The sequence below is a fragment of the Spermophilus citellus genome (genome assembly GCF_964194105.1).
Source record: "Spermophilus citellus genome assembly, chromosome: 10".
Classification (NCBI taxonomy): Eukaryota; Metazoa; Chordata; class Mammalia; order Rodentia; family Sciuridae; genus Spermophilus; species Spermophilus citellus.
In genome coordinates, this window is record NC_138197.1 from 36,354,739 (window position 1) to 36,381,063 (window position 26,325).

A 26,325-nucleotide genomic window follows, 5' to 3' on the forward strand; every position below is an offset into this window, starting at 1 on the left:
ACTGGAACCTTTAGATCATTTTCAATTTTCCCGCTCTTGAGGCAGATTGGCTGGGTCGAGTGGGTGGAGCCAAAAGAGGCCCCCAATGAGCAGCTCCGTGGTCTGAAAGGGCGGGGGGAATAGCCCAATGAGCCTCACCGCAGAAGAGCCAATCACCTGGAAGTTTACTGGGGCCACTTCAGCTCTCAACAAGGTTGGACCAGAAATCAAAAGGCTTGGTAGGTTTTTGAGACTTTGTTTTTACCTTTAGAGATGTTCTAGTGCCTATCCATCTCCACTGTTTCTGATTTTTAAAAGTCAATTTCCTATATCATTATTCCATTGAATATGATTTTTCTATGACAGTATTCAATATATTATCTTCATTTTTAATTTTTATTACTTTGATGATGATGTCCCCAGTTGTGGTTTTCCATTTTTTAAGTTCCTGAGAATTGCCAAGCATCTTATGTTTCTATGTAAATTATATTCTTTAAACTACAATTTGAAAAATTTAGCCTCTATTTATTTAAATATATAGAATATTTAAAATTTTCATTTTATTTACTAATCTCTTAGTTCTAGCATTTTATTTTGTTTTCTCTCATGGTTTTATTTTCTCTGTAAGATTTACTATTTGCTTTTAAATTTTTGAAGTGATTTATAGTAGCTCCTCTTTAGCAATAGTAATAGCTTACCACTTCAGGTCGTTTGAGTATATTAACTTCTTTAACCTTAAATTGTATTTTTTATTTCTTGTTTTTCAATTATACATGTCCTCAGTGCTTTCAGTAGTACCTGATTAAATCTCTTGAACAATCTCAAAAGGTATTCATCTCATGTCAAAAACCTTAAGTTTAGCTGGGCATAGTGGTATGTGCCTATAGTTCTAGCTACTAGGGAAACTGGGCCAAGAGGATGGAATGACCAACATAAAAGACCCTGTTTCTTAAAATTTAAAAAAAAAAAAAACTAAATGATACAAAAATATTTCTTCTCATCATATCCCTTGGATTTTCAAAGTTGATTAATGTATAGTTGCTATTTGATACTTAATTAATTAGTATCAACATGAATTGTGATAGGATAATTAACACCAAGATGTTTAAATTCTCCTCAACCCCAGTACAATTTAAAAAGCTAAAAATTTAACCAAAATCTTCAGAGTGCATAAAATTAGTCAGCAATAATTTATTTTAAAAATTATAAAGTCAACAAGTAACCAATGTATTTTGTAAATATTTTATTAGGATTTAATAATATTGTGTTAGTAAAGCAGATGTTGCTGTATATTAAACTCACATATGTAAAATTTCCTAGATGAACAGTTTTCAGGATAAATATACTTTCCACTGATATAAGCACAATTCTCGTTCTTCTTTTTCATCAATTGAACTCTGTAGAAATAACAACAACAGCTTTTAAAAATCAAGTTGTACAACCACAAGAATGGGAAGTTATACTCCATGTTTGTATGATATGTCAAAATCCATTCTACAGTCATGTATAACTAAAAAGAACAAAGTAAAAGAAAAAGAAAAGTAAAAATATATACTTTTTTACACTGGCATGGTGATGCAGACTTGTAATCTCAGCTACTCTGAAGGCTGGGCAGGAGGATCCCAAGTTCAAGGCCAGCCTGGGAAATTTTAGTGAGATCCTGTCTCAAAATAAAAAGTAGAATAAGGACTGTGGATGTAGCTCAGTGTGGAAACACCTCTGAGTTCATTCTCCCGTTCAAAGAAAGAAAAAAGGAGGGTCTCCTTTAAATTCAGAAGAACCAATCACACAAACAGGAAAGCCTCAACTCAGGCCAATCCGAGTTAACTGGAGGCTTCAGCAATCATCTCTTTGTGCCTTATACCTGCTCTGCACCGAGAACTCTGAGTGGGGAAAAGGTGGAACATGCTGAGAATATGGCAGTTTCCCTTGTCCATAGGAGATATTTTGAGAAACGCTGAGTAGACAATGAACAAATGGAACAAATGTGAGTCCAAGTTATCTGCTGCCTCCTTCAGGAACATTCCCAACTCTGGACCCAAAAGACTCTTTCTGTCCCCTGGGCTCCAAAAATGTTTACATACCTGAGACCAAGGCTCTTCACAGTTAGGTCCTTTCCCTGTTTTTGTTGTTGTTGTTGTTTTTGTTTTTTTGGTAGCAAGGATTGATCCTAGGGGAACTTTACCACTGAGCCACATCCCTGGTCCTTTTTATGCTTTATTTTGAAACAGGGTCTTGCTAAGTTGCTTAGGGCCTCACTAAATTGCTGAAGCTGGCTTTGAACTCAGGATCCTCCTGCCTCAGGCTCCCAAGTTGCTGGGATTATAGGCATGCAGCACCATGCCAAACTAATTATTTCAGAATAAAAATGTTGAAGAACATAGAAAGTATACATATTTATGAGGTACTATGTGATGTCTCTATACATGTATACCTTGTACACATCAAAACATATAGGATAAATTAAATCGGTAAAAAAAATCAAGGTATGGTGTATACAAATACTAATTTTATCTCAACAAACAGCAAAAATAATTACAAACCTAAAAGAATTTTAAAAAGCAAATAAAACAACAAATAAACTGATATAAGAAAAAAATATTAAATTTTAATAAAATGTGATACTGCTTCAAAAAAAAAAAAAAGAAATCTATTCCAATTGTTTGAGTAAGCTACCAGAATCTCAGTACCAAAGTCTATCAATATAACACTCAAAAATGGAAATAAATTGGTCTCATCCATGCATGCCAAAATCTTGAATACAATATTAAGCTGAATCCATATGACAAATAAAATAATAATATATCAAACAAAGAAAAAACACCCCACTGATTAATAGTCTTCACAAGTCTTACCTAACAGTAAGCCTCATGAAAAATATTAAGCACTGAATCTATCCTGTTTATGTAATTAAAATTATGAATCAAAAACAAATAAAAGAACATGAGATAGGTTTATACATTTCTAAACTTACCTAAAACTACGCACAAATTTTCTAAATCTAGTAGGTTAAAAATGTTCCAAAATGTGACATTACTTAGAAAGGGCTAGCAACTTTTTCCCAATTATCTCCCATATGTTGCAGGTCATAAGTAAACACACACACACACACACACACACACACACACACACGACTCTCAAACAGTCCAATTTATCTAAACACTATACTTACTGACTTTCATTCATTTTGGTATGATTTTCCATTAACGGGGACCAAGCAATTTCACACATTTTATGATCTATCCATCCCGACATTTCAAATGTTGATAAGATATCCTATTGGAAAAACATTTCATAATCCATAAATGTTCATATATTACCATGTATTCCTTCCTAACTCAGTGATTAGTGGTAAAAGTTCTCCCAAAGACTTGCACACATTCACATAGTATTAATAGGCCCCACCTCAAGATAGTACTACTTGATTAGTTTGGTTTTCTTGCAGTGTTACATATTCTAGTGATAGAGTTTCTCTAATTTTTCCTTGAGAAAACAAATTTGAAATAAAATATAATGCATCCTTGAGAACATTCAATTTGCCAAATTATAGTGTTCATCACTAATGCTTCAAAACCAAATATGGTTTCAATGTGAAAGAAAAGTAAGATGGTCTTTCCTACCAGCAATTCTTGGGTCTGTATCTTCAGAAGACGAGAATTCAGTTCTACACAGGCAGTGTGACTTTCTGGCCAGGTTTTGGTTTCTTTGGAAACATGATAGTAACTATTTCCAAACCCAATCCCATTGTGAGAACTAAGATCACAGGAACATTCTAGGAAATATAAACATATTAAATGGGTAATAAGTCTATGAGTAATTTATTGTACAGCTATAAAGTTCATGTGTTTATAATACAGATGAATATTGGACTGTGCTGGTATTTTAGTCAGCTTTTTTGCTACTGTGACTAAAAGATCTGACCAGAACAATTTTAAAGGAGAGAAAGTTTATTTGAGAGCTCACAGTTCCAGAGGTCTCAGTCCATAAGTTTGGCTCTACCCAGTGGGACTCAGAGTGAGACTGAACATCATGGCAGGAGAGTGTGACAGAAAGATTCATCTCACATCAAGATCCGGAAGAAGAGACAGAGAAACTACCCTTGCCAGATACAAATATAGACCTGAAAGCCATGCCCAATTCCCACTTCCTCCACACCCTACCACTTCAGTTACCATTCAGTTAATCTCTATCAGGGAATTAACTCACTGATTGGATTAAGACTCTCACAACCCAATCATTTCTCCCCTGAACCTTCTTACATTGTCTCACATGTGAGCTTTTGGAAGACACCTCACACCCAAACCATAACAGGTAGAGAGAGAACCCATGGCTTCATCATCAAGGCAAGTGCTCCACCAGGGAGCTGCATCCCCACTTTAAGCACTTTGGTACCGTTTTTGAGCCATCTTTGCACAATCCAAAGCTAACCATGATAAATAAATAAATAATTTTGCTTGTTTTGAAATTTCCATATAAAAATAATATAAAATATGGATTATAAGAAAACTACATTTCAAATAATATTATAAGCATATTTTACATGATTAAATATTTAAATGTCTAAACAATATATAATATAAGCTTAAAAACTAACTACTGAATGATTCCAATTCTGGTGGAAATTTTTTTATTAATAGTCATTTTGGATATACAAAAAATGCTATAATTTTGAAACTAATGTTCCAATCATTTATAAATAAACCTTTTTGCATAGCTTCTTCATTTTGTAATTCTTATAACCATCAAAATACAGTTTAATGCTACTTTTGTCTTTTAGAAAGTTGATTGCATTTTCTTCTCTCTCTCTCTGAGGAGAGTTGTTGGTCGGTATTCATCTCATCAAGGTTATTTCAATAACAATAATATATATATATATATATATATATATATATATATATATATATCAAGAGAGAGAGACATAAATTGTATTATTTTATATTTTTGAGTTAATACCAACATCTTCATATATATATATATATATATTGTAGATAATATGTCAGGAAAAGTAGATCAAGTAAATCAATATTAATAAGATTATTATAATAAGGCCACTGTTAACCATTATATAACGAAAACATTCATAATTGCCTATGAACTTAACATCTATCATATAATAATTTATATTTGTACTTTTTTCTTTTATGGTCCTTTCACTCATATCTTTTATCCATATCTTCTTCTGATGAGTTATTATTTTTCCTATTTCCTTTCTCTATCCCTTGGATTACTCAAATGTGCCAAGTACCCTTGCAGTCTTTCCCAGACTTTTTAGTGTGCTGAATAAAAACACTTGCTAAGCCATTGTTGTGACAGTTTGCTGCTATTGTAAGATATTTGGCACTAGTACATATTGCTTTATTACTGCTCTTTTCATGCTCCTCCTTCACTCCCCTCCTTGACTGGATATTTATCTCCCAAACATAAAGCTTACTCATGGTATTTATTGCTTTAGGTTCAATTTCTTTCTTTCCTTTTTTTTTGGGGGGGGGGGGTGTACCAGGAATTGAACCCAGGGATGCTTAACTACTGAGCCACAAACCCAGGCCTTTTAAATATTTTATTTAGAGACAGAGTCTCACTAAGTTGCTTAGGACCTCACTAGATTGCCAAGGTTGACTTTGAACTTGTGATCCTCCTGCCTCAGCCTCCCAAACCATGGGGATTACAGACACGAGCCATCACAACCAGCTTTATGCTCAAATCTTAAAACACTGAGGCAAACACTAAGTTTATGTTTGGTCTTTTTCTAAAAATGAGAAATTTCTCCTTCAGTCTTTTGTGTGTCTTTAATTACACTGCTAATATTTGAAAGATCCGTGGTTTTATTCCTTGGTTATTACATTAGCTAAATGTATTAGCACTTAATTATTTTGTTTGTTATTTCAGCTCTTGTTTAGCAGCCTGGAATACTTCTAAAGCCAGAGGGACAAAAGGCAGTCAGTTTATATAATAAATAATTGGGTGTGATAGGGGATATGGGGACTAGTTCAAAAGGAAAAGAAATCAAAGGCTGATATCTCCAAAGCCCTTCCCCCTCCTCCTTCACCTGTTGCCAAGGTAACTGCCCCCAGAGAATTGTTCCTCCCTACAAGGAGTTGTTAATTAATGCCTCCTGGACTGTTCCCTTCCTGCCCAGAATCATTCCATCTTTGGCCCACCTTTTGGTCACACATGCAAGATAAAGGGAGAAGGAGGGCATAAGAACAAAGGAGATCTAAAAAGTATAAAAGGGGTGAGACACCCCCACTTCTTTGAATACCCAGATCTGGGACCCCCATTTCTGTGGAGAAGTCTGTTTCTGTTCTAATCCATAAATACAAATTGCTTTCTACACTTGCCTCAGTGTTTCTCAGATATTCAAATTTAACATCTGGAGAAATGAAACTTGACTGTGATTGAATCTCATCATCAGTGGTATCACTACCAATCCAGAATCAGATAGGTAATGTGACTGTAAATTCTAAGACTGCCTAACTGAGAAATGACAGAGAAGTCTTTATTTTCAACTAGAATTTGAGCCAATACAGAAAAAAAGTTCTTGATATTTCCAAATATTACACAATAATCTAATTTTCAACTCTCTTTCTCAAATTAAAGCCTCATCCTTTGTCTTGCAGCTGTTTAATGTTGGCAACACCAATTGTTAAGATTAAAAATACTTCCAGCTAGTGATAGCTTTGATGTCAGTACACCTCACTGATTTCAAGATACAGCTATTTTGGACCTTGATGACCTTTTTTAAAAACTAGAAATCTAGATAAAAAGCCAAAAAGATATTGGATTTTTAAGAAACTTTGTCTATCTAGACCTTTGAAGCTAGGCAGGAGATAAAGGGAAGCTGGGTTTCATTGAATGTAAATATGGATGCCTGAGCTGGTGAACTGCAGCCCTTAGGAAGAGATTGGAACAGGAGCCCTGGCTCCTAACCCTTCAAAGCAACCTTCACTCTCCTAAGCTCTTAGAGCTTGACTTGTTCTACTATCAAGGTTAGAAGTACAACGAGAGTAGTAAAGGAATAAGAAATGAAAAGAAACATAAAGGTGAGGAAGAAAAAATGAAAGTACAGAATGACTGGAAAGAACATTAGCAGAGAGAAAAGACAAGAAAATGTTTAAATAAATTTCTATAAGAAATAAAGTAACTAAGAGAGTATTAATTCATGAGGGAGATGAAAATACAAAGGGCCAGCTATTAAGAAACAAGATTTCTCCAGGTGTAGTAGCACATGCCTGTAATTCTAGCTGCTCAGAGGCTGAGGCAGGAGGATCACAAGTTAGGGAAACCCTGTCTCAAAAAAATATGAAGGGCCAGGTGCAGTGGCTCACGCCTGTAATCTCAGTGATTTAGGAGGCTGAAACAGGAGAATCGCAAGTTCAAAGCCAGCCTCAGCAAAAGCAAGGTGCTAAACAACTCAGTGAGAACCTGTCTTTAAATAAAATACAAAATAGAGTTGGGGATGTGGTTCAGTGGTTGAATGCCCCTGAGTTCGAACCCCATTAACACCCCCTAAATATATATATAACCTAACCCTACCTCAAAACTTTTCTTTAAAACAACAGCAGATAGAGTTAATAATCTCTAGAGGGAAAAGTAAACTAAAACTCCCCTCTGGGTATTACAATTTTTGGAAAGTAACATAGAGCTCCAGAGTAACCTGAGTTCCCTATTCCTCAAACAGAATGTCACTCAGCTTTTTAATGCTTTTTTAATGCTTTCTGTTTCTAAGCAGTAGGTGATAAAAAGATGTCTGATGTTAAGTCTCCAACACAGAAAAAATGCATTAAATTGAAAACAGAACCACTTCAAATAAAAATATAAAGGCAAAATAAACACCCAGAACAAAACCTCTATAAATAAAATTTTCTCAAATACATGCTTTTGGATCCCTTAACAAAATTAGGCTTTGTTTAAAAAAATATTATATATATATATGAAAATAGGATAATTGTTTAAATACAGGAGAATTAGAAGTTAATCCATGGAGAAAAGCAAAATAGAGCAAAAACAAACACAGAAAATAAAACATGGAATAACTGATAACATTTCAGAAAGAGAATCTGAAAATGAAAGTGGAAAAATAAAAAATCCAAATAGCAGGGTATTTAAGAAATATCTATAATTAACCAGTAAAGTATTTAACAATTACTCCATAAATTTTTTAAAAGTACACAAATCAAATTAATGTTTCAACTCCAAATATTGAAATAATAATTAGAAGTGATAGAATTCCAAATTATAAGAATTAATTGAGTGTCCAGTGAATTAAATACAAAACAATAAATGAACAAATGAATTCCACAAGAAGGCATATAGTTGCACAATTTCAAACACCCTTTATGAAAAAGAAAATAAAGTAATTTTAAAAAGCAATATAAAATTTGTCTCAAGGAATCTGAAATCTAACAATATAATATGGGTCAATACTTGCATTGACGGAAAAAAATGAAATAATACTTTACAAAATATTTTTTGTCTTGTTTTTGGTACTTGGGATTGAACCCAGGAGTGCTTAAACACTGAACTATTTTTTATTTTGTAGCAGGACCTGGCTAAATTGCTTAGGACCTAACTACATTGCCAAGGCTGGCCTTCAACATACGATCCTCCTGCCTCAGCCTCAAGAGTTGCTGGGACTACAGGCATGTACCACCACACCCAGCTACAAAATATAGTTTCATCAAATAATTCTCAGTATTAATTAAGTAGAAAAAAAATAGAAATCATTTAAATTATATTCAAAGCCTAAAATATAAGTCTCATGAAACAATTTTAGGGAGTCACTAAGTTTGTCCTCAAGAAGAAAAAAAAAATAGTTCCTAATCCTTTAAGTAAAATAAATAAATAAATAAATAAATAAATAAATAAATAAATAAAAACTGGAATCTATGCAGGGTACAAACAGAGTTATAAGAAAATAAATCCCCTGTAATTGTGTGCAGTTAATCCTGATTTGAGACGGAGACAAAAGGGGTTTAGGAGGAATGTCATCCTATGATTATGATACATGTGGAGGATAAAGTAGAGAGAAGATTGGGGAACTATGTCCACTATGTTCTTATTGAGATGGCTCCATGGCTGCCTATCAGCACAGCCAATCCAATAATCTCCCCAGAGAGGCTTCAGAAAAACTGCAGTGAGGCAGTGGAGAGGCAGCCCAGGCAGGCTGGAATACAGGTGGCAAGAACTGGGCTGCCAGCCCGCTAGAGCCTACCATGCCCCAGAGGGCCTGAGGGCCTGAGGGCCTGAGACTGGCAAGCAAGATCTGAGGCAAACCGGGGCACCCCATTCTGTTGCAGCAAGGCCGGCCTTGGCCTGGTGCAGAAGCCCACTCCACACAGGCTGCAGCTCTAGACCCTGAAGCATGCACCATCTACTAACCTCAACCTCCTAGAAAGCTGGGGTTGCAGACCTGCAGTAGGAAAGCAGAAGTGGGGCAGACCCAATGGGATTGCAAGGCTAAACAATAGCCTTAGTACTTTTCTAAATTCTGATTAGCATAAATTTGTACCAATAACATTGGTACCATATATAAACCTCTAAAATAGCACACTCAGCTATCGAGTCCCTTCTCACCCTGCAAGGTTTCATCTCTTCTCTTCATACATGAATAAATCCTTCTCTTACACTCACTCATCCTCATCTATGGATTTCTGGATTTAATTTTTCAACTAGTGAGACAAGAACTCAGAAAGAAGAAACTGGCAGTGAGCTGGGGTTTGCTACAACCCTGGAAGGCATAACCCGTCATTAAGAGCTGCAACACTATTCTGCCACAGAGGCCTCAGTTTATGCAGACCCCAGGAGAAGCTAAAAAAGTTCGGTTTCATTATGATCATAATAAGAAAACAATGCTTACCATCTAAAATGCATAACACAATATGTAGTAGTAAGAGTACATTATTTTGAAATGTGAAAGTAGTAAGGAAAAGCTTGAAGAGTTAATAGCATTTGCCTATTGGGAGCAAGACTAAAGATTAAGAAGGAAAAATTGGACAGAAAATCATTGTTATTAATTATTTCTTTCTGTGAAGTTTTAAAATTAATATTGTAGAGGTATAATTTACATAAAATAAAATGCAGTGATTTAAAGTATGTAGTTTGAAGAGTTTTGACAAATGAATAAGATTTAATAATTTTGAACTATTTAGACCAATTTATTTCACTCATTGTTTTTCAGATTTTCCATGTTGTATGTAGAAATATTTCATTCTATTTTATTTCTAGGTATTCATCCATTGAAATTGGTTAAGGCCTAGACAGACCCAAAAATAACTCATTTAATTTAAAAAGTTCAGTTATTTTATAATTATGTCAAATGGATTCTACTGTCTTGTATAACTGAAAAGAACCAAAATATAAAATAAAACTAAAAAGAAGTTCTTAAATTATCTACAATGAAAAACCACCAACCTTTCCCTTAATGACTCTTAAGAGTTTGAAACTGGCTTTTTAAAAATGGACATCAACAACAACAACAAACAAACAACAAAAAAAAAACCCTAATCTTTCAGTCAAAAATGTCACAAGCTCAAAATCCCTTGTGTAGAACATGAATTTCTCCCCCAAAAAGAAACTTTTGAGCTGTGAAGAGACATGACCTCCAATCAACAAGCAATGTGTCGTCTCTTCCTCCATATGAATTCCCCTGACAACCAACTCACCTGAGAGGCCAATCTGAACTTAAGAGCTTCTGGCCTCTATGCTGGTTGGTTGCACAATAAAATTTTTCTTTTTGCAGAAATCTAATGCCATAATATTGTTTGCTATGTGCTTTGGGCAGTGGGTCCCTATTTGATAATATCATCATATGACTAAAAACAATTTGTCTATAATGGATATTTTGAATGTTTAGTTTGGAGTTGTTGTGAATAAAATACCTACAAACATTTGTGTACAAGTCTCTTATGTACATAGTTTTCATTTTTTTATTCAAATGTCTAAGAGTAGAATGCTGGGCATATGCGCTAGAACTTCATCCTGTGTCCTACTTGGTATTGCCAATCTTTTCTGTAGTGGTTATAAACTGGGATTTAATTTATGTTTCCCTATGATTCATTTCTGTTCAATTGATTTCTTTTTATTTTCAAACTAAGTGAATAAAAACAAAAACACAAGTAATATGAATGGTTCATACTTGTTATTCAACATGTACTTAAATTAACCTTTTTTCCTAATAATAAAATCACAGATAATACAACTCATATTTTATTTATAATACTTTGAGCCTTTCCACATTCTTCTATGTCATTTTCCTTATTTTACCTAGTATTTCGCAAATACAGATGATCATATGATAAATCCAAATTTGTCTATCATGATTCACTGAAGTTAAGTTTTAAGAAGATATAAACTTTGCCCCAATAAACAAAAATATTGGAAGTGGCCTGGCCAGAGTTAATACTCACCATTGTTTTTAGAAGATGTGGTGGAAACTTTTTGGTTTTGCTCTTCTCTTCTAGAAAGTACTGTGACGAAAAATTATGATAGTAATTAATACTGTTTAGAATATAATTATTAAGATAATGTAAAATTCATTCTTAATGGCGAATATATTTATATATGTATATAGATACACACACATATACATACCTCATATTGCTAATATTTTAGTTGCAATGAGAACAAATATTTACTTAATTACTTACAGTTTGAAAGCAACACACCCACTGTTGTCAGCAAAACCATACACAAGACCAATAGGATGCCAGCTATCACCCGCCATGCTGTAGATTCAGGGTCTAAAAATAAAAGAAAGGAAAACAATGATTGAGTCTTCTCTTTTCCAAGAGCAGCAAAGATCATTACTTCTCACTCTTGGAGGGCAGCTTCACATTTTCTAATGCTTCAATGCGGTCATCAAGAAATCAACAATTTTTCAACTGCACTAAGAACCCCACCTCCTGGCTCTCCAAATTCTCTCCCTGCTACTGGCTCCTTCTAAAATTCACTTTTCCCTCGTCCAGCCTGAAGTCCAGGGTATTTCACCAATGCCATCCTCACCAGCATATTTTTTTATTGATTTAAAAAAAATAAATGACAGCAGAATGCATTACAATTCTTATTACATGTATACAGCACAATTTTTCATATCTCTATTTGTATATAAAGTTAGGTTGACAACAATTCATGTCTTCATCCATGTACTTTGGATAATGATGTCCATCATGTTCCACATTCCTTGCTAATCACCTGTCTCCTCCTTTTCCCTCCCACCCCTCTGCCCTATCTAGAATCCATCTAATCCTCCCAAGTTCCCCATCCTTACTCCACTATGAGTCTGCTTCTTTTTTATATCAGAGAAAACATTCAGCATTTGTTTTTGGGGGATTGGCTAACTTCACTTAGCATCATCTTCTCTAATGCCATCCATTTACCTACAAATGTCATGATTTTATTCTCTTTTATTGCTGAGTAAAATTCCATTGTGTATATATGCCACATTTTTTAATCCATTTATCCACTGAAGGGCATCTAGGTTGGCTCCACAGTTTAGCTATTCTGAATTGTGCTGCTATAAACATTAATGTTGCTGTGTCCCTGTAGTATGCTGTTTTTAAGTCTTTGGATTATAAAACAAAGAGAGGTATAGCTGGGTCAAATGGTGGTTCCATTCCCAGTTTTCCAAGGAATCTCCATACCACTTTCCATATTGGCTGTACCACTTTGCAGTCCCACCAGCAATGTATGAGTGTAACTTATCCCCCAATCCTTGCCAATAATTATTGTTGTTTGTCTTCATAATAGCAGCCATTCTGACTGTAGTGAGATGATATCTTAGAGTAGTTTTGATTTGCATTTCTCTAATTGCTAGAGATGATGAACATTTTTTCATATGTTTGTTGATTGATTGTACCTCATCTTCTGAGAAGTGTCTGTTCAGGTCCTTGGCCCATTTGTTGATTGGGTTATTTGATTTTTTGGTGCTTAGCTTTTTGAGTTCTTTATATACTCTAGAAATTAATGCTCTATCTGATGAGTGAGGGGTAAAAATTTGCTCCAAGGATGTAGGCTCTCTGTTCATCACACAGATTATTTCTTTTGCTGAGAAAAAAATTATATAGAATAGTTCAATCTGCATCAAGCAGATACACTTTCTTCTCAACAGTACATGGATCCTTCTATAAAATAGACCATATAATATGCCACAAAGCAACTTTTAGCAAATATAAAAAAAGTAGAGATACTATAGCAGCCATTCTGACTGGAGTGAGATGATACCATGCATTTTATCAGATCATAATGGAATGAAATTGGAAATCAATGACAAAATAAAAAATAAAAATTTCTCCATCACCTGGAGACTAAAAAATATGAACAATGGGTGACAGAAGACATTAAGGAGAAGATTAAAAAATTCTTAGAGGTAAATGAGAACATAGACACAACATATCAAAATCTCTGGGACACTATGAAAGCAGTACTAAGAGGAAAATTCATTGCATGGAGTTCATTCCTTAAAAAAAGAAAAAGTCAACAAATAAATGACCTCACGCTATATCTCAAAGCCCTAGATAAAGAATAACAAACCAGCATCTTAAAGCCTCCTTTACCCCTGGTATTCTACAAATTATTAACTCTGGACAATTCCAAAACATGTTTTCTGTGCTAATAAATTTGAAGACAAAGTGCACTTAGAGAAAATACAACTGTCATGCAAATAAAAACGAGCCATGAAAATAAAATGATTTCTAAATCCCATGTGATCTTCAATATTCAACCATTCAACCAATATCTCAGTCAAGGGGAAAGTAATTTAAAAATTACATCTGTTTTTTTTGGGGGGACAACAAATAAATATGGCAAATATGGAAATGTTCATACTAGTTTCACCTAAAAGCAGGAGATCTAGAAACATTCTCTGATAAAGTGACATTGCATTGCATTTTGGGGAAACATTTTGTAGCATGAGAGTATTGGGGAATTTCTACCTAGAGAGGCAGTATCTAATGCTCTTGGGCTTTGAGCTTTCATGAAATAAATTACAGTCATTCTGGAATTCAGGAAGCAAAGAGGGCAGTAGAGGAGGAGAACAGGCTAAATTCAAGGAGATAATTTTTCACTTGTGGTTTAATTGATCATTCTTTTTATTTTGGAATACTTTTTTGTACTTCCCTCTGGTCATGTATTCACATATTTGTCTTGAATTTTTCTATGCTCAAGTCTTACCTATGACATATCAACATCTCTCTGACAGATGTTTCCTTCCTATATTCTCCATCTGCAATCTAACCTACTTACATCCCACTCTTCCACACCTGTCCCAGCCTCTGTCTAGAGATCTAGCCTTTTACATCCAATTTCTTTTTACACATTTTTTTCTCTGAAATATCAAGAGAAATTAGAATGCCATAAATTATCTGACTTTAATTAGATTAGTCACTAGTGATAGCCTGTTTTTCTAGTGATACAGAAAATTACTACCAATCACTTAAACTAAGAACCCTGTTAAAATATTTTGAAAGAACTTTTAATTTCTCCCCTTTAACTCCATGATCTCATTAATTATGAAGTCTTTTAAATTTTATTTTCAAAATATTGTTAACATTCACTTTACATAATCTGTCATTCCTGTGACAATAACTTATGTCATTTTTTTAAATTCTTGTAGTTATTGCTCCTTTATTTTTTTAGGTTGCATGTCCCAGAGCAGGACAATAGTAAAAGTTCAACAAATATTTATGGCGCTGAATTTAGGCTGAATTGAATTAAAAACTAGCATCAATGATAATTTTAATATAGTATAGGAAGAAACAGAACTTCAAAACTTCCATTCTATTAAGCATATACTTCTTAAAAATACTACAATTATGTTGGAATCTGGGTCAATGTTTTACAGAAATGAACATATACTATTTAAGAAATAATCTATTCCACGAAATATCCTGAAAAATCTCAGGAGGTTGCTAAAAAGATAGATAATTATTGTACAGAAAATGTGAAAATTTGATAATGGTTTTGAGAGGGGTAATCTTCCAAACCCAAGAATCAAGATATATCTTTTAAACAAAATACTTATATAGCACTTTACCTTTTTTTTCTCTAACAAACAATTTTTTGTGTTTGAGGTGAGAAGCTCTGTTGAATTTCAGTGTCACATAGTTTACAGTCTCTTCATTTGACATTACAGAATCCTGCTCTTCCTTGGGTCTTCTTCTCTTCTGTTGAGATTTGAAAAATTTTATTTCTGTGTAATTTATCTCTTCTTTGTTTAGTATACATTCATTTTGTTTATTCTGAGGCATTTTTTTAAAAATCTAAAAATGCCTGGATAACTTCAGTTAATCTTGATAACTTGCTTCTTTTGTTCTTTAAGTTCTATGAAACAAAAATGTAAATAAGAGTAAAGTGCATCATTAAGTCAATGAATAATGTATTCACTATGACATTAAAGCATTTAGGTCTGATATTATAGGGTAATACAAGAGGAAAGGCAAATCTAAATTTCTCTGTGAACTTCCCATCTTCCTTATTCAGAGAAATAATTCTACCTTCATTTAACAAGATCAGGAAAATTAAAAATTTAAATTTGTCATTTTATTTTAAATTATATATATATATATAGCCTATTATTCAATGGATTCTATATTTATTAAGAAAAACAGATTTATCCCAGAAGCTTGACAAATTAACATTTAAATATAACTGTGTAATTCTGGAGTTGCTTGCCTAATATAGTTTTTTAGCTAAGTATATCTATTATTTAACACACACAGAGGGAAACACAAACCATCTAAATTAATGAGAAAACCTCAATGAATACCAAAAATGAGGGAATTAGGCAGGTACTCACAAAATACAACATAAACATAAGATTTTCACTGAGAAATATATGAAAATTAAAATAATGGAACAATATTCACCTTTGATAACACTAAATATTTTAATTGACAATTTTTAATTATCAAGTGATTGCAAGTAGAAAATTGTCAATATTTATTAAAAGTAACAGTGATGACTTTTAAATTTGAATTATTCATCCTACAGATATGTCAAATATATGTTTGAAGATACACAACCCATGGGTTTTCAATTATTTATTTCTTCTGATAAATATTTCAGAAAAACAAAACAAAATACAATGATATTCAACAAAAGTGATCATGACTAAGTGTTGTTGAATACATTATGGTACATCTATCTACTGAAGCAGAATCAATAGCTTAGATAAAAGAATAATCTAGCAGGGGAGGGAGAGGGAAAGTGCTGGGGAGTGCTATTGACCAAATTATATTGCCATATGGTATGCATATATGAATATATAGCAACAAATTTCATCTATGTACAACCATAATGTAACAATTTTTAAAAAGTGTGGAAAAAATTAATAATTAAAATTTAAGGGCTGGGGATGTGGCTCAAGCGGTAGCCCGCTCGCCTGGCATGTGTGTGGCCTGGGTTTGATCCTCAGCACCACATACAAACAAAGATGTTGTGTCCACCGAAAACTAAAAAATTTTTTAAAAAATTAAAAAGAATATTTTTGAGGCACAAAGCAAGACAATAGAGTTGCATTATACTGTGTTTATTGGGTTATGTGTAGGTAGAGTTTTGAAAGGTTTGCATTACTTTGTACCTCATTGAAAACTAAAGTACAAGTTAAAATCTTGTTAAATGTGAAGTCTAAAATATTTTAAAATATCAAATAACCATCTAGTACATAACACTTTTTACATCCATGACTATTTCTTAGGACTATTTTTCCTAAAATAAATATATAAATAAAAAAATTAAGTGTTTTTTGTTTGTTTGTTTTGTTTTTTACATTATGTCAAATTGCTTTCCTAAAAGTATTTGTTCAGTTCATATACCCACCAGCAGATATAACAGTTAATTTAATAACAGGATGAGAATGTTGCAGTTCAACAATTTGTAATAATTATGTAACTTTTGTATGAGAAGGAATGAATCATTGGTTTGAGAACAGATAATAAGATGGGCATGGGGATAGAATCAGATGGAAAACTGGTTCCAAATGGGAGCATTACATATGTACATTACTAATTTCATATCATATACTCTAACTTCAAAACCAAAATGTTAAAGGTAAGCCAAGACACATAAGAGAATAAAAAGAAACTACAGATAAATAATTATAACTTTAGTCACACACAGAGAAAGAAGAATTTGAATATAAATACATTCTTTTTATAATACAATTTCATCATAGGTAAGCATCTGAAAAGATATATTTCACTGCTAATCAAAGAAATAAAAATAAAAATATTAATGATGTATCATTTTCAGCTATAATATTAAATATTTACAAACAAAATACAATTACAAAAGTTGAACAATATGCAGAATAGGAAAGCAGGCATCATTCACATCAGCCTCTAGAAAATGTATATATTGTCAACACCTTTCTGCACAGAAATTTATCAGTAACTAAAAAAGCCAAATAATGTATTCATCTGTTGAACAAGCACTTCAAAATAGTGAGAAAACGATGATTTATGCAGTTAACTAATTTGATAAATAGGCTACGCAGTTGGCAAAATAAAATAAAAAGGAACTTCCTAAATGAAAGAAACACAAAGGAGATCCAGATTCACACCCCACATTATTTTTTTATGAAATGAAGACATGCCATAGTTTTACAGAAATTATCTTCTCCCAAAGCTATCATTTAACACATTCTCTGTTGAGACCTGAATTAATTAATACCCAAGAATGACAGATATTAGTAACATGAAAGAAGCAAACAAGTAAAAAACAATGATACTTACCCACTGGAAGACTCAATTTAAATGTTTTATAAAAGACTTTTAGGAATACTTAGTGTAAAATACCTGCAGTGGATTAGTAAAAGTATACAACTGATAATCTGGTGTAAAAACGTCCAGGCAAGAATTTAAATCAAAAGAAACTTAAAATGACATGGTATTTGTGAATCAGAGTATGTAAAAAAAACAAAGGAAGTTCTTGTAGCTCTTGCTCTGTAGCTCACCACTTCCACAAAATGAGGGAGAGAAAATGTTGCTAAATCAGAATGTCCTTATCAAGTCTGAGATCTCAAAGGAAAAGAAAAATCAACCAAATTACAAGTTGCATTAGAGAGTACGTGGAACAAGTGACCCACAAAATACGTAGCATGTAAATCTGTCAGTTATTTTTCTAGCTTTTCAGTTAACTTATAATTAATAATTCTCAGCAGAAGCTGATGTCAGAATCCATTCCTAAGTGTTTACATTTTCTTTATTATAGCAAAATATGACACTGCACAATCTGTATGGAATAATTAATAATTATATCAATTAAAATTAAATAATTTGAACAAAGATTTAAAACTTTCAAAATTAAAAGATAGCTACATGCATATCTGACATTGCTTATCCAACAAAGTCATGTCAGACTTTTATAGAAGCTACTTTCTCCACAAGATACAATTTAATACATTCATTGGTCTCAAGTTTGTGAGTATAAAAGAAATTACAAAATACATTTCTAAGTTTGGCTGTCTTTGGCTGTGTCATCAGACTGATAAACATGGTACTCACACCCCTCTCCTGAAACCTTTCTATTTCCCTTTGTTGCCTGTGTCTCGAAACTCTCTTAATTCCTCACTGCCCATATGCATGATCCTCCTTCACCTTATCCCTTAGTCTCTTTGCCTTCTCAAATCCAAATATTTTCTCCTCCATGCAGCCTCAGCCAACTACTTTCATGGGAGTGGTCTTTAACCTAACTTTCAAATCTTTCATCTCAAAAATGGCTTATTAAAGTCTGGATGGGGACTGGGCATGTAGCTTAAAGGTAGAGTGCTTGTGTGGCATGCACAAGGCCCTGGGTTAGATCACCAGCACCACTAAAAAAAAAAAAAAATCTTCATTGTGTTTAATTTTTATGCATAGTGTGCTATAACATATTTTGGTATAATACCCTGGTGATATAACCTTTAAATAGCACATTTCAAAAATGGCCTACTAGTGTCTCCCATTTGTACATACAACATCACTTCTTTAACTTGCTGGTTTCCAGCTCTTTCCAACATAAAAAAGCTGTGATTTTATTAGCTCCTCCAGCTTCATTGCCAACTTTATCAATCTGCCCTTCATAACATTTTCCAGAAACAAAGATGTGATGGATAAATGTCTTGTAATGAATTGAAACCCCACACTAACCTGGGGAACAGCAATTTTCTTATCAGCACAGACAAGGGCACACCGGACCAGTATTGAGAATACGATCAACTAGAACACAGTCCGACCAAGACTACTTGACTCTGAATATTTATTGTCCTCTTTGTTTATATAATTTGGAAGCACATATCAGTATCTCCAAAGCAGGGTTGGAAATGATGGTTTGTTTTGTCTTCCCAGTATCACCATATTGATTAAAATTCCTTTCATGATTTTCACCATTACTTTTTCTATTTGTTTTTAAGGTAAGTGGCCAGACCCGGTATGTTGGGATTCCCAGAGTTAGCCCTCTGGCCTAGGAATTCAATATCAACATAAATTCATTGTCACCAATATGAACATCTTTGGAAACCATTAGAAATCCTATCACTTTTTTTCTGGTCACCACTTTTCATCTCTGAAATTAATTTTATTACACATTCTCCACCTTAATGAATTTCTGACTGTCCCACATCCTCTCTGATTCTGATGACCTATGCTTACCGAGAAATAATATCAGATTATTAGACTAAAAATCTCTCAGTCACCTATTTCTATTTGATGCTTCCTGTATATGTCTGTCTTCTTAGAAAGCTGTGCTCTTTTTACTCTTTTTAATCCATTTATCTATGTTTAGATCCATTCACTACTTCCACCCACACACTATTTTTACATGTCTTTCTTTTCATTGTTCAGTGTTTCCTTAGTGGTATCCATCTCAATCATCTTAAAATTTTATCTGCAACTGTGTAGCTCGGTGGTAGCATGTAGCACTTCCATGTAGCATATAGCACATAGGTAGTAGCACTTCACAAGCATGTGTAAGGCTATGGACTCAATTGTTAGCACTACAAGGGGGAAAAAGCAATTTTTAACTTCTTCTGATGTTAAAAATTAAACATGATCAACTTCAGAACAGTTATTGGAAGATAGATGGCACAAAACCATGTGCTTCTTCTGCAAGTAGCAGTTTTCTTTTTTTCTTCTTTTTTTTCTTTCTTTTTTTTTTGTAGTTGTAGATGGACAGAATGCTTTTATTTGTTTATTTATATGTGTTGCTTCCACCATCTTGTGATGCAGCAAGAGAAGCCCTTGCAGATATTCTGCCATTTGAACTGTTCATCTACCTTAATCATGAATGAAACAACCTTCATTTCTTTAAACTTACATAGTGTAAGGTCTTTTGTTATAGTCACACAAAATGGACTAAGACCCTGGTGTTAACAAGTGAAGTTGGAGGAAAGAAGAAAAATATAATGATGAAAGAACAACTATATCTAAACTGAGTCACTCTTAATAAGTAAGGATTATAGGTGTTTACATGTAACATAATTTAAGAACTGTTAGTCAGCTTTACACTTCATTGTAACCAAAATACATGACAAGAACAATTTAGAAGAGGAAAAGCGTATTTTGGCTCATGGTTTCAGAGGCTTCAGTCTACTGATTCCATTGTTCTGAGCCCTAGGTGAGGCAGAACCTCATGATGGAAGGAAATGGTTAAAGAAAGCTGCTCTGTTGTGGTAGCCAGGAAGCAGAGAAAGAGCACAAGGAGCCAGGAACATAATATATAATCCACAATATATGTCCTCAGTGACCCACTTTCTCCAGCTATGGCCCACCTGCCTTTAGTTACTACCCAATAATCCATTCAAATTATTAATCCATTAATCAGATTGACAGACTCACTGGGTTACACTTTCTTTGTTAACACAGAAGATTTTGGGGAAACTTCATATCCAGACCATAATAAGAACTAAGCAGATAAACTGGCTTGGATTAGCAAAATGACTAAACAGGCACCTAGTATTCATCTGCCTTGGAAAGAAAAAAAACAAAAGCAAGAGGTGTATAGCTGCATATTGAGGTGAGTGGTCATGGGTAGAACACTGGATTTCAACAGGGGAAAAACTGATACCTTGTAAAATTCAACAACCTAGGACAGTAGCTTAGGAAGACAAAATAACTCAGTGCCTGCTGCCCTGGCTTTGTAGCCAGGGTGCTGTGCTGTCCACATAGGTACAGTGAGAGAGAGAGAGTACCAGCAAACTCTGTCAGTACAGATTCTTGCAATCCTAGCTATTAGAAAACTTCTCATTCCTTACAGGCTCACTTCCTACATGGATGAGAAACCTGAATTCTACACAGTAGCCTAGACTTTGGAAAAGAATTCACTTCATCCCCCAGTGAACTCCCACCGTACTGTAGCCAGGAGCCATTCTGAGAAATACCTGATGCCTGATTTTGAACTGCTCCAGAGGTTAGAAACCCCAGCACTTACCCCAGACACTCCACTGCATTGGTTAAGCAGCAGCCATCTCATGAATCAAACGTGTGTTAGTAGAGTGACTCTGTCACAAACTCCCTGAGAGCACTACACTGAAGGGTTTTGTTAGATGACACAGGAAGGAACAGAGAGCACCTCACTCAAAATTGGGGAATTGGGGAGCCTTCCCTCTGAGACCAGGGGTACAAGCTCTCATGTGTGGTTTAACATAGGGGCCAGGACTAAGGGTAGTTATTTATGTGGTTCTTGTCACCATTCTTTCAACACTCTTCATAGATACCATTTACTAATGAGGCAGGGAAAGAACACTGATTGCAATGCTCCCCCACCCAAAGAGACATGCTGGGGTTGTCTGGAGCAATGCTACGGCAGTTCCAGCTGTTGCCCAGGCCCCAGGAGTACAGAGACTAAGAAGGATGCAGGGAGACTTTGGGCCAGCTGTGTTCCTCTTTAGCTAACTCCTCAAACACCTAAGCTGAGAGGAATTATTCTTGGCTCCAACTTCAACTCACTCCCCCTGCTCAATCCCTTAGGGAACTACAACTGAAAAAATTGAGAGATTGGGTAGAAGGGGAACCCAGATACTTTTCCATTCCCAGTCATGCACACCTCGGGGGTTTTGAGGTCCTTCTGCCAGGCACAGTGACCACAGAAGCAGCAGAGAGGAACAATAGTTTCTGCTGCTACCATACCTAGGTGGGTCCCCACCATCCATTGCACCTGCACCTTGTCTGATCACTCACTACTAATGAGACTGGCTTTTGAGTGCCACAGAAATAGTGCCATGATTACTTCCCCCACCCATATACACCACAACCCACAACAGAATCTAATCAGGAGACAAAGCTTCAGGTCTTTCACCATGACTGGAACAGCAAATACTACAACCTCTCTCAAGTAAAGAGTCAATATCAAAAGTGCCTCCATCATCCAATAAGGACCACCACTCCCATTGCAAAAGTATCTACACCTCAGAGTGCATATCATACACTCTCTGTATACAGCCCACCTCCCTGAACTGCCAAAATGCAGAATGTCCACACTGGTTTTTTTTATTGTTGTTGTTTTGTTTTTTGATACTGGAGATTTAACCCAGTGACACTCAACTACTTAGCCACATCCCTAAGCCCTTTTTAATTTTTGTCTTTTCTTTTTTTTTTTTTTTTTTGGTTTCTGTTATGTTTGTTTGAGATAGGATCTTGCTAAGTTGCTTAGGGTCTTGCTAAGTTGCTGAGGCTGGCTTTGAACTTGTGATCCTCCTGCCTCAGCCTCCTGAGCTATTGAGATTATAGGCATGTTCCACTGTGTTCAACAAACTGTCCACACTTTTGAGTGATTTATAGACAGTGGATCTCTCTGACTCTGATATGATAAGCACTGTGCCCAATTCACTAATCATAACCAAAAAAACTGCAGGGAAGTTACACTATGGTTCCTAACTGGAAATAAACTCAATATTGTATAACAAGCTAATATCCCAAGACACATCTTGAGAAAAAAAATCACCTAAAAAGAAAGTCAGCCTATAAAAGTGGTAAAGATATCCATTCCATCAAGTGCACAAATCTCAACATAGGAACATAAGAAACATAAAGAAACAAAGTAACATAACACATCCTAAAGATCATAACTCTAGTAATGATTCAAAACATACCAACATGAATGAAATAATTGATAAAGAATTCAAAGAATTTTTTTTAAAAAAATGTTGTCAGTACAGTATAACTATACACAATAGTGGGATTCATTGTTACATATTTGTACATGCTCATAAAATAGTTTGGTCAATTTCATTCCCCAGTACCTCTTCCTTCCCTCAACTCCTCCCTTCTATGGCTCATCTACCTCTACTCTACTGGTCTCCCTTCTATATTCAAGAGATTTCCTCCTCTCCCTTATTCTTTTCTTCTCCCCCATCCCTTAGCTCCTTCAGCTTTCATATAAGAGAAAAAGCATACAACCCTTGACTTTTTCAAATTTTGCTTCACATATGCTCTCAAGTTTTATCCATTTGCAGGCAAATAATATAATTTTATTATCCTTTGTGACTGAAAAAAATTATATATATATATATATATATATATATATATATATATATATATATATATATATATAACATTTTCTTTATCCATTCATCCATTAATGGATACCTAGACTGGTTCCAAAATTTGACTATTGTGAATTTTGTGACTATAAACATGGGTATGCATATATAGCTATAGTATGCTAACTTTGATTTTCTAGGACAAATGCCAATGAGTAGTATGCCTGAGTCATATGGTTGTTCCATTCCTAGTCTTTTGAGGAATCTCTACACTAATTTACAGTCCTACCAAAAGTGTTCCTTTTCCCACATCATCACTAGCATTTGTTATTAATTTTATTCTGATGACTGCCATTCTAGCTGAAGTGAGATGAAATCTCAGTGTAGTTTTGATTTGCATTTTCCTGGTTGCTAGAGATGTTGAACTTTTTTTAAAATATATTTATTGGCTATTTGCTTTTATTCTGTTGAGAAATGTCTGTTTGATTCCTTTGCCAAATTATTATTTTGTTTTCTTTTTAATGGGAAGTCTTTTGAGTCCTTTACATATCCTGGAAATTAATCTTCTATCAGAAGAGTAGCTGACAAAAATTTTCTCCCATTCGGGTGTTCTCTCTTCATTTTTTTGTTTCATTTGCAGTGAGAAAGCTTTTTAATTTGATGTCATCTTATTTATTAATTCTTGGTATTGTTTCCTGAACCTTTGGAGTCCTACTGAGGAAGCCATTACCTGTGTGCATATGTTGGAATGACAACCGTACATTTTCTTCTAGAAGTTGCAAGTTTTCTGGTCTAATTCCTAGATCTTTGATCCATTTTGATTTGATTTTTTTTCATTCTTCTGCATATGGATATATAGTTGTTCCAGCACCAGCTCTTAAAATTTCTGTCTTTTCTCCAATGTATGTTTTTGATATGTTTGTCAAGAATCAGATGACTGTATCTGTGTGGATTTGTCTCTATGTCTTCTATTCTGTTCCATTAGTCTATGTGTTTGTTTTTATGCCAATACCATGCAGTTTTTGTTACTATAGTTCTGTAGTACAATTTGATGTTCAATATTATGATTTCTCCAGCATTGCTTTATTTCCTTACAATTGATGTGACTATTTGGGGTATTTTATTCTTCCGTGTGAATTTCAGTACTGTTTTATCTAGTTCTGTAAAGAATGCCATTGGTATTTTGATGTGTATTGCATTGAATATCTTGATCAATTTTGGTAATATAGCCATTTTAACAATATTAATTCTATCTATTCGTATGGCTAACTTTATGGGAAGTTTTTTACATCTTCTAGTTTCTTCTTCAATTTCTTTCTTCATTATTCTATAATTTTCATTGTACAGGTCATTTACCTCCTTTATTTGATTTATTACCAGCTTTTTTGAAGGCAATTATTAATGGGATTTTTTTCCTGAAATTTTTCCAGTGTATTAATTCATGGTGCATGGAAAGCTATTGGTCTTTGTATATTGATTTTGTGTCCTGCTACTTTGTTGAATTCTTCTTCTTAATACTAGAAGTCTTTTGGTGGAGCTTTTTAAATCTTCTAGGTCTAAGATCACATCATCTGAAAACAAGATGTGAGAATCTGACGTTTACTTTCCTATTTGTATCACATTTATTTTGTTCTTTTTTCTAGTTATTCTGGCTAAAATTTTAAGTACTATGTTAAGTAGGAGTGCTGAAAGTGGACATTTCTGTCTTGTTCCTGATTTTAGAGGAAATACTTTTCCCCATAAAGTATGATATTGGCTTTGGGCTTGTTTTATATAGCCTTGGTGATGGTAAGTTCCTTCTAATTTCTTGAGTTAGTAGACTAGATAAAGCAAAAGAAAGAGTGTCAGAACTTTAAGACAGGTATTTTGAACAAAAAGAATAAATATGCTGACAGTGATGATTTCTTTCTTCTAAAAAAATTAAAAAAAAAATCTTGTGTCTATTATTGCCCCTTGCATTAAAAACATAAAACTTCTATATTCCACCATGAATGTCATATCAACACAAGGTTTTCAAATGGTAATGTATTCATTTATGTTGAGAGCCACAGCCGGGATGGCGCCTAGCATTTTGCCAGAAGGAGTGGTTGAGAGGTGACACCAGAAAGCCATTAATATGATGATAATTGGTAAAGGAAGGAGACCCTCATTGTTATACAAAATTACATATAAGAGGAAGTGAGGGGAAAGGGGAAAAAAAACAAGAGAGAGAAATGAATTACAGTAGATGGGATAGAGAGAGAAGATGGGAGGGGAGGGGAGGGGGGATAGTAGAGGATAGGAAAGGCAGCAGAATACAACGTACACTAGTATGGCAGTATGTAAAAAAGTGGATGTGTAACGGATGTGATTCTGCAATCTGTATATGGGGTAAAAATGGGAGTTCATAATCCGCTTGAATCAAATGTATGAAATATGATATGTCAAGAGCTTTGTAACATTTTGAACAACTAATAATAATAATAATAAAGATGGATGATAATTAAGTTAAGCTGTGTATAATTGCTGTGACTGGATGATGCTGGATTGAAACAGGCTGTGTATTCAGTTGTAAATAGACCCCTGCTGACAACCAATAGGGCGGCTCCTGCTGCCTTGGCCTGCTACTTTTGAGTTCTTGTGGAGTTCCCGCTGAGTTCCCATTGAGTTCTTACAGAGTTCCCCTTGGAGTTCTCAAGGAGTCCCGTTGAGGGCGGAGAGAGTTCCCAGGGAGTGCGTGTGGAGTGCTGGTGGAGTTCGGACAAAAAAGGAGTTCCTGGAAGGGCCTCGTGGGTGGCGTTTCCATGAGTTCGGAAATAAAGTTTGTTCCTGCTTGAGTGGCTCGTGATTTGTGCCCAGCCAGACTGCGGCACATTTACATTTATTTTTATATAGAGAGAGAGAAAAAAAGAAAGAAA

The 26,325-nt window shown here is 34.4% G+C and overlaps 1 protein-coding gene across 1 annotated transcript; it reads right to left on the minus strand.

The window, feature by feature from the left end:
- Nucleotides 1-1,246: 1,246 nt before the first annotated feature.
- Nucleotides 1,247-15,221, minus strand: LOC308657592 (killer cell lectin-like receptor subfamily I member 1; the record flags this gene model as incomplete). The annotated part of the gene is made up of 6 exons (XM_081309389.1): nt 1,247-1,376; nt 3,152-3,255; nt 3,600-3,751; nt 11,385-11,444; nt 11,625-11,717; nt 15,008-15,221. 6 exons carry the CDS (start codon nt 15,219-15,221, stop codon nt 1,247-1,249), a joined length of 753 nt encoding a protein of 250 aa, XP_081165515.1.
- Nucleotides 15,222-26,325: the final 11,104 nt, after the last annotated feature.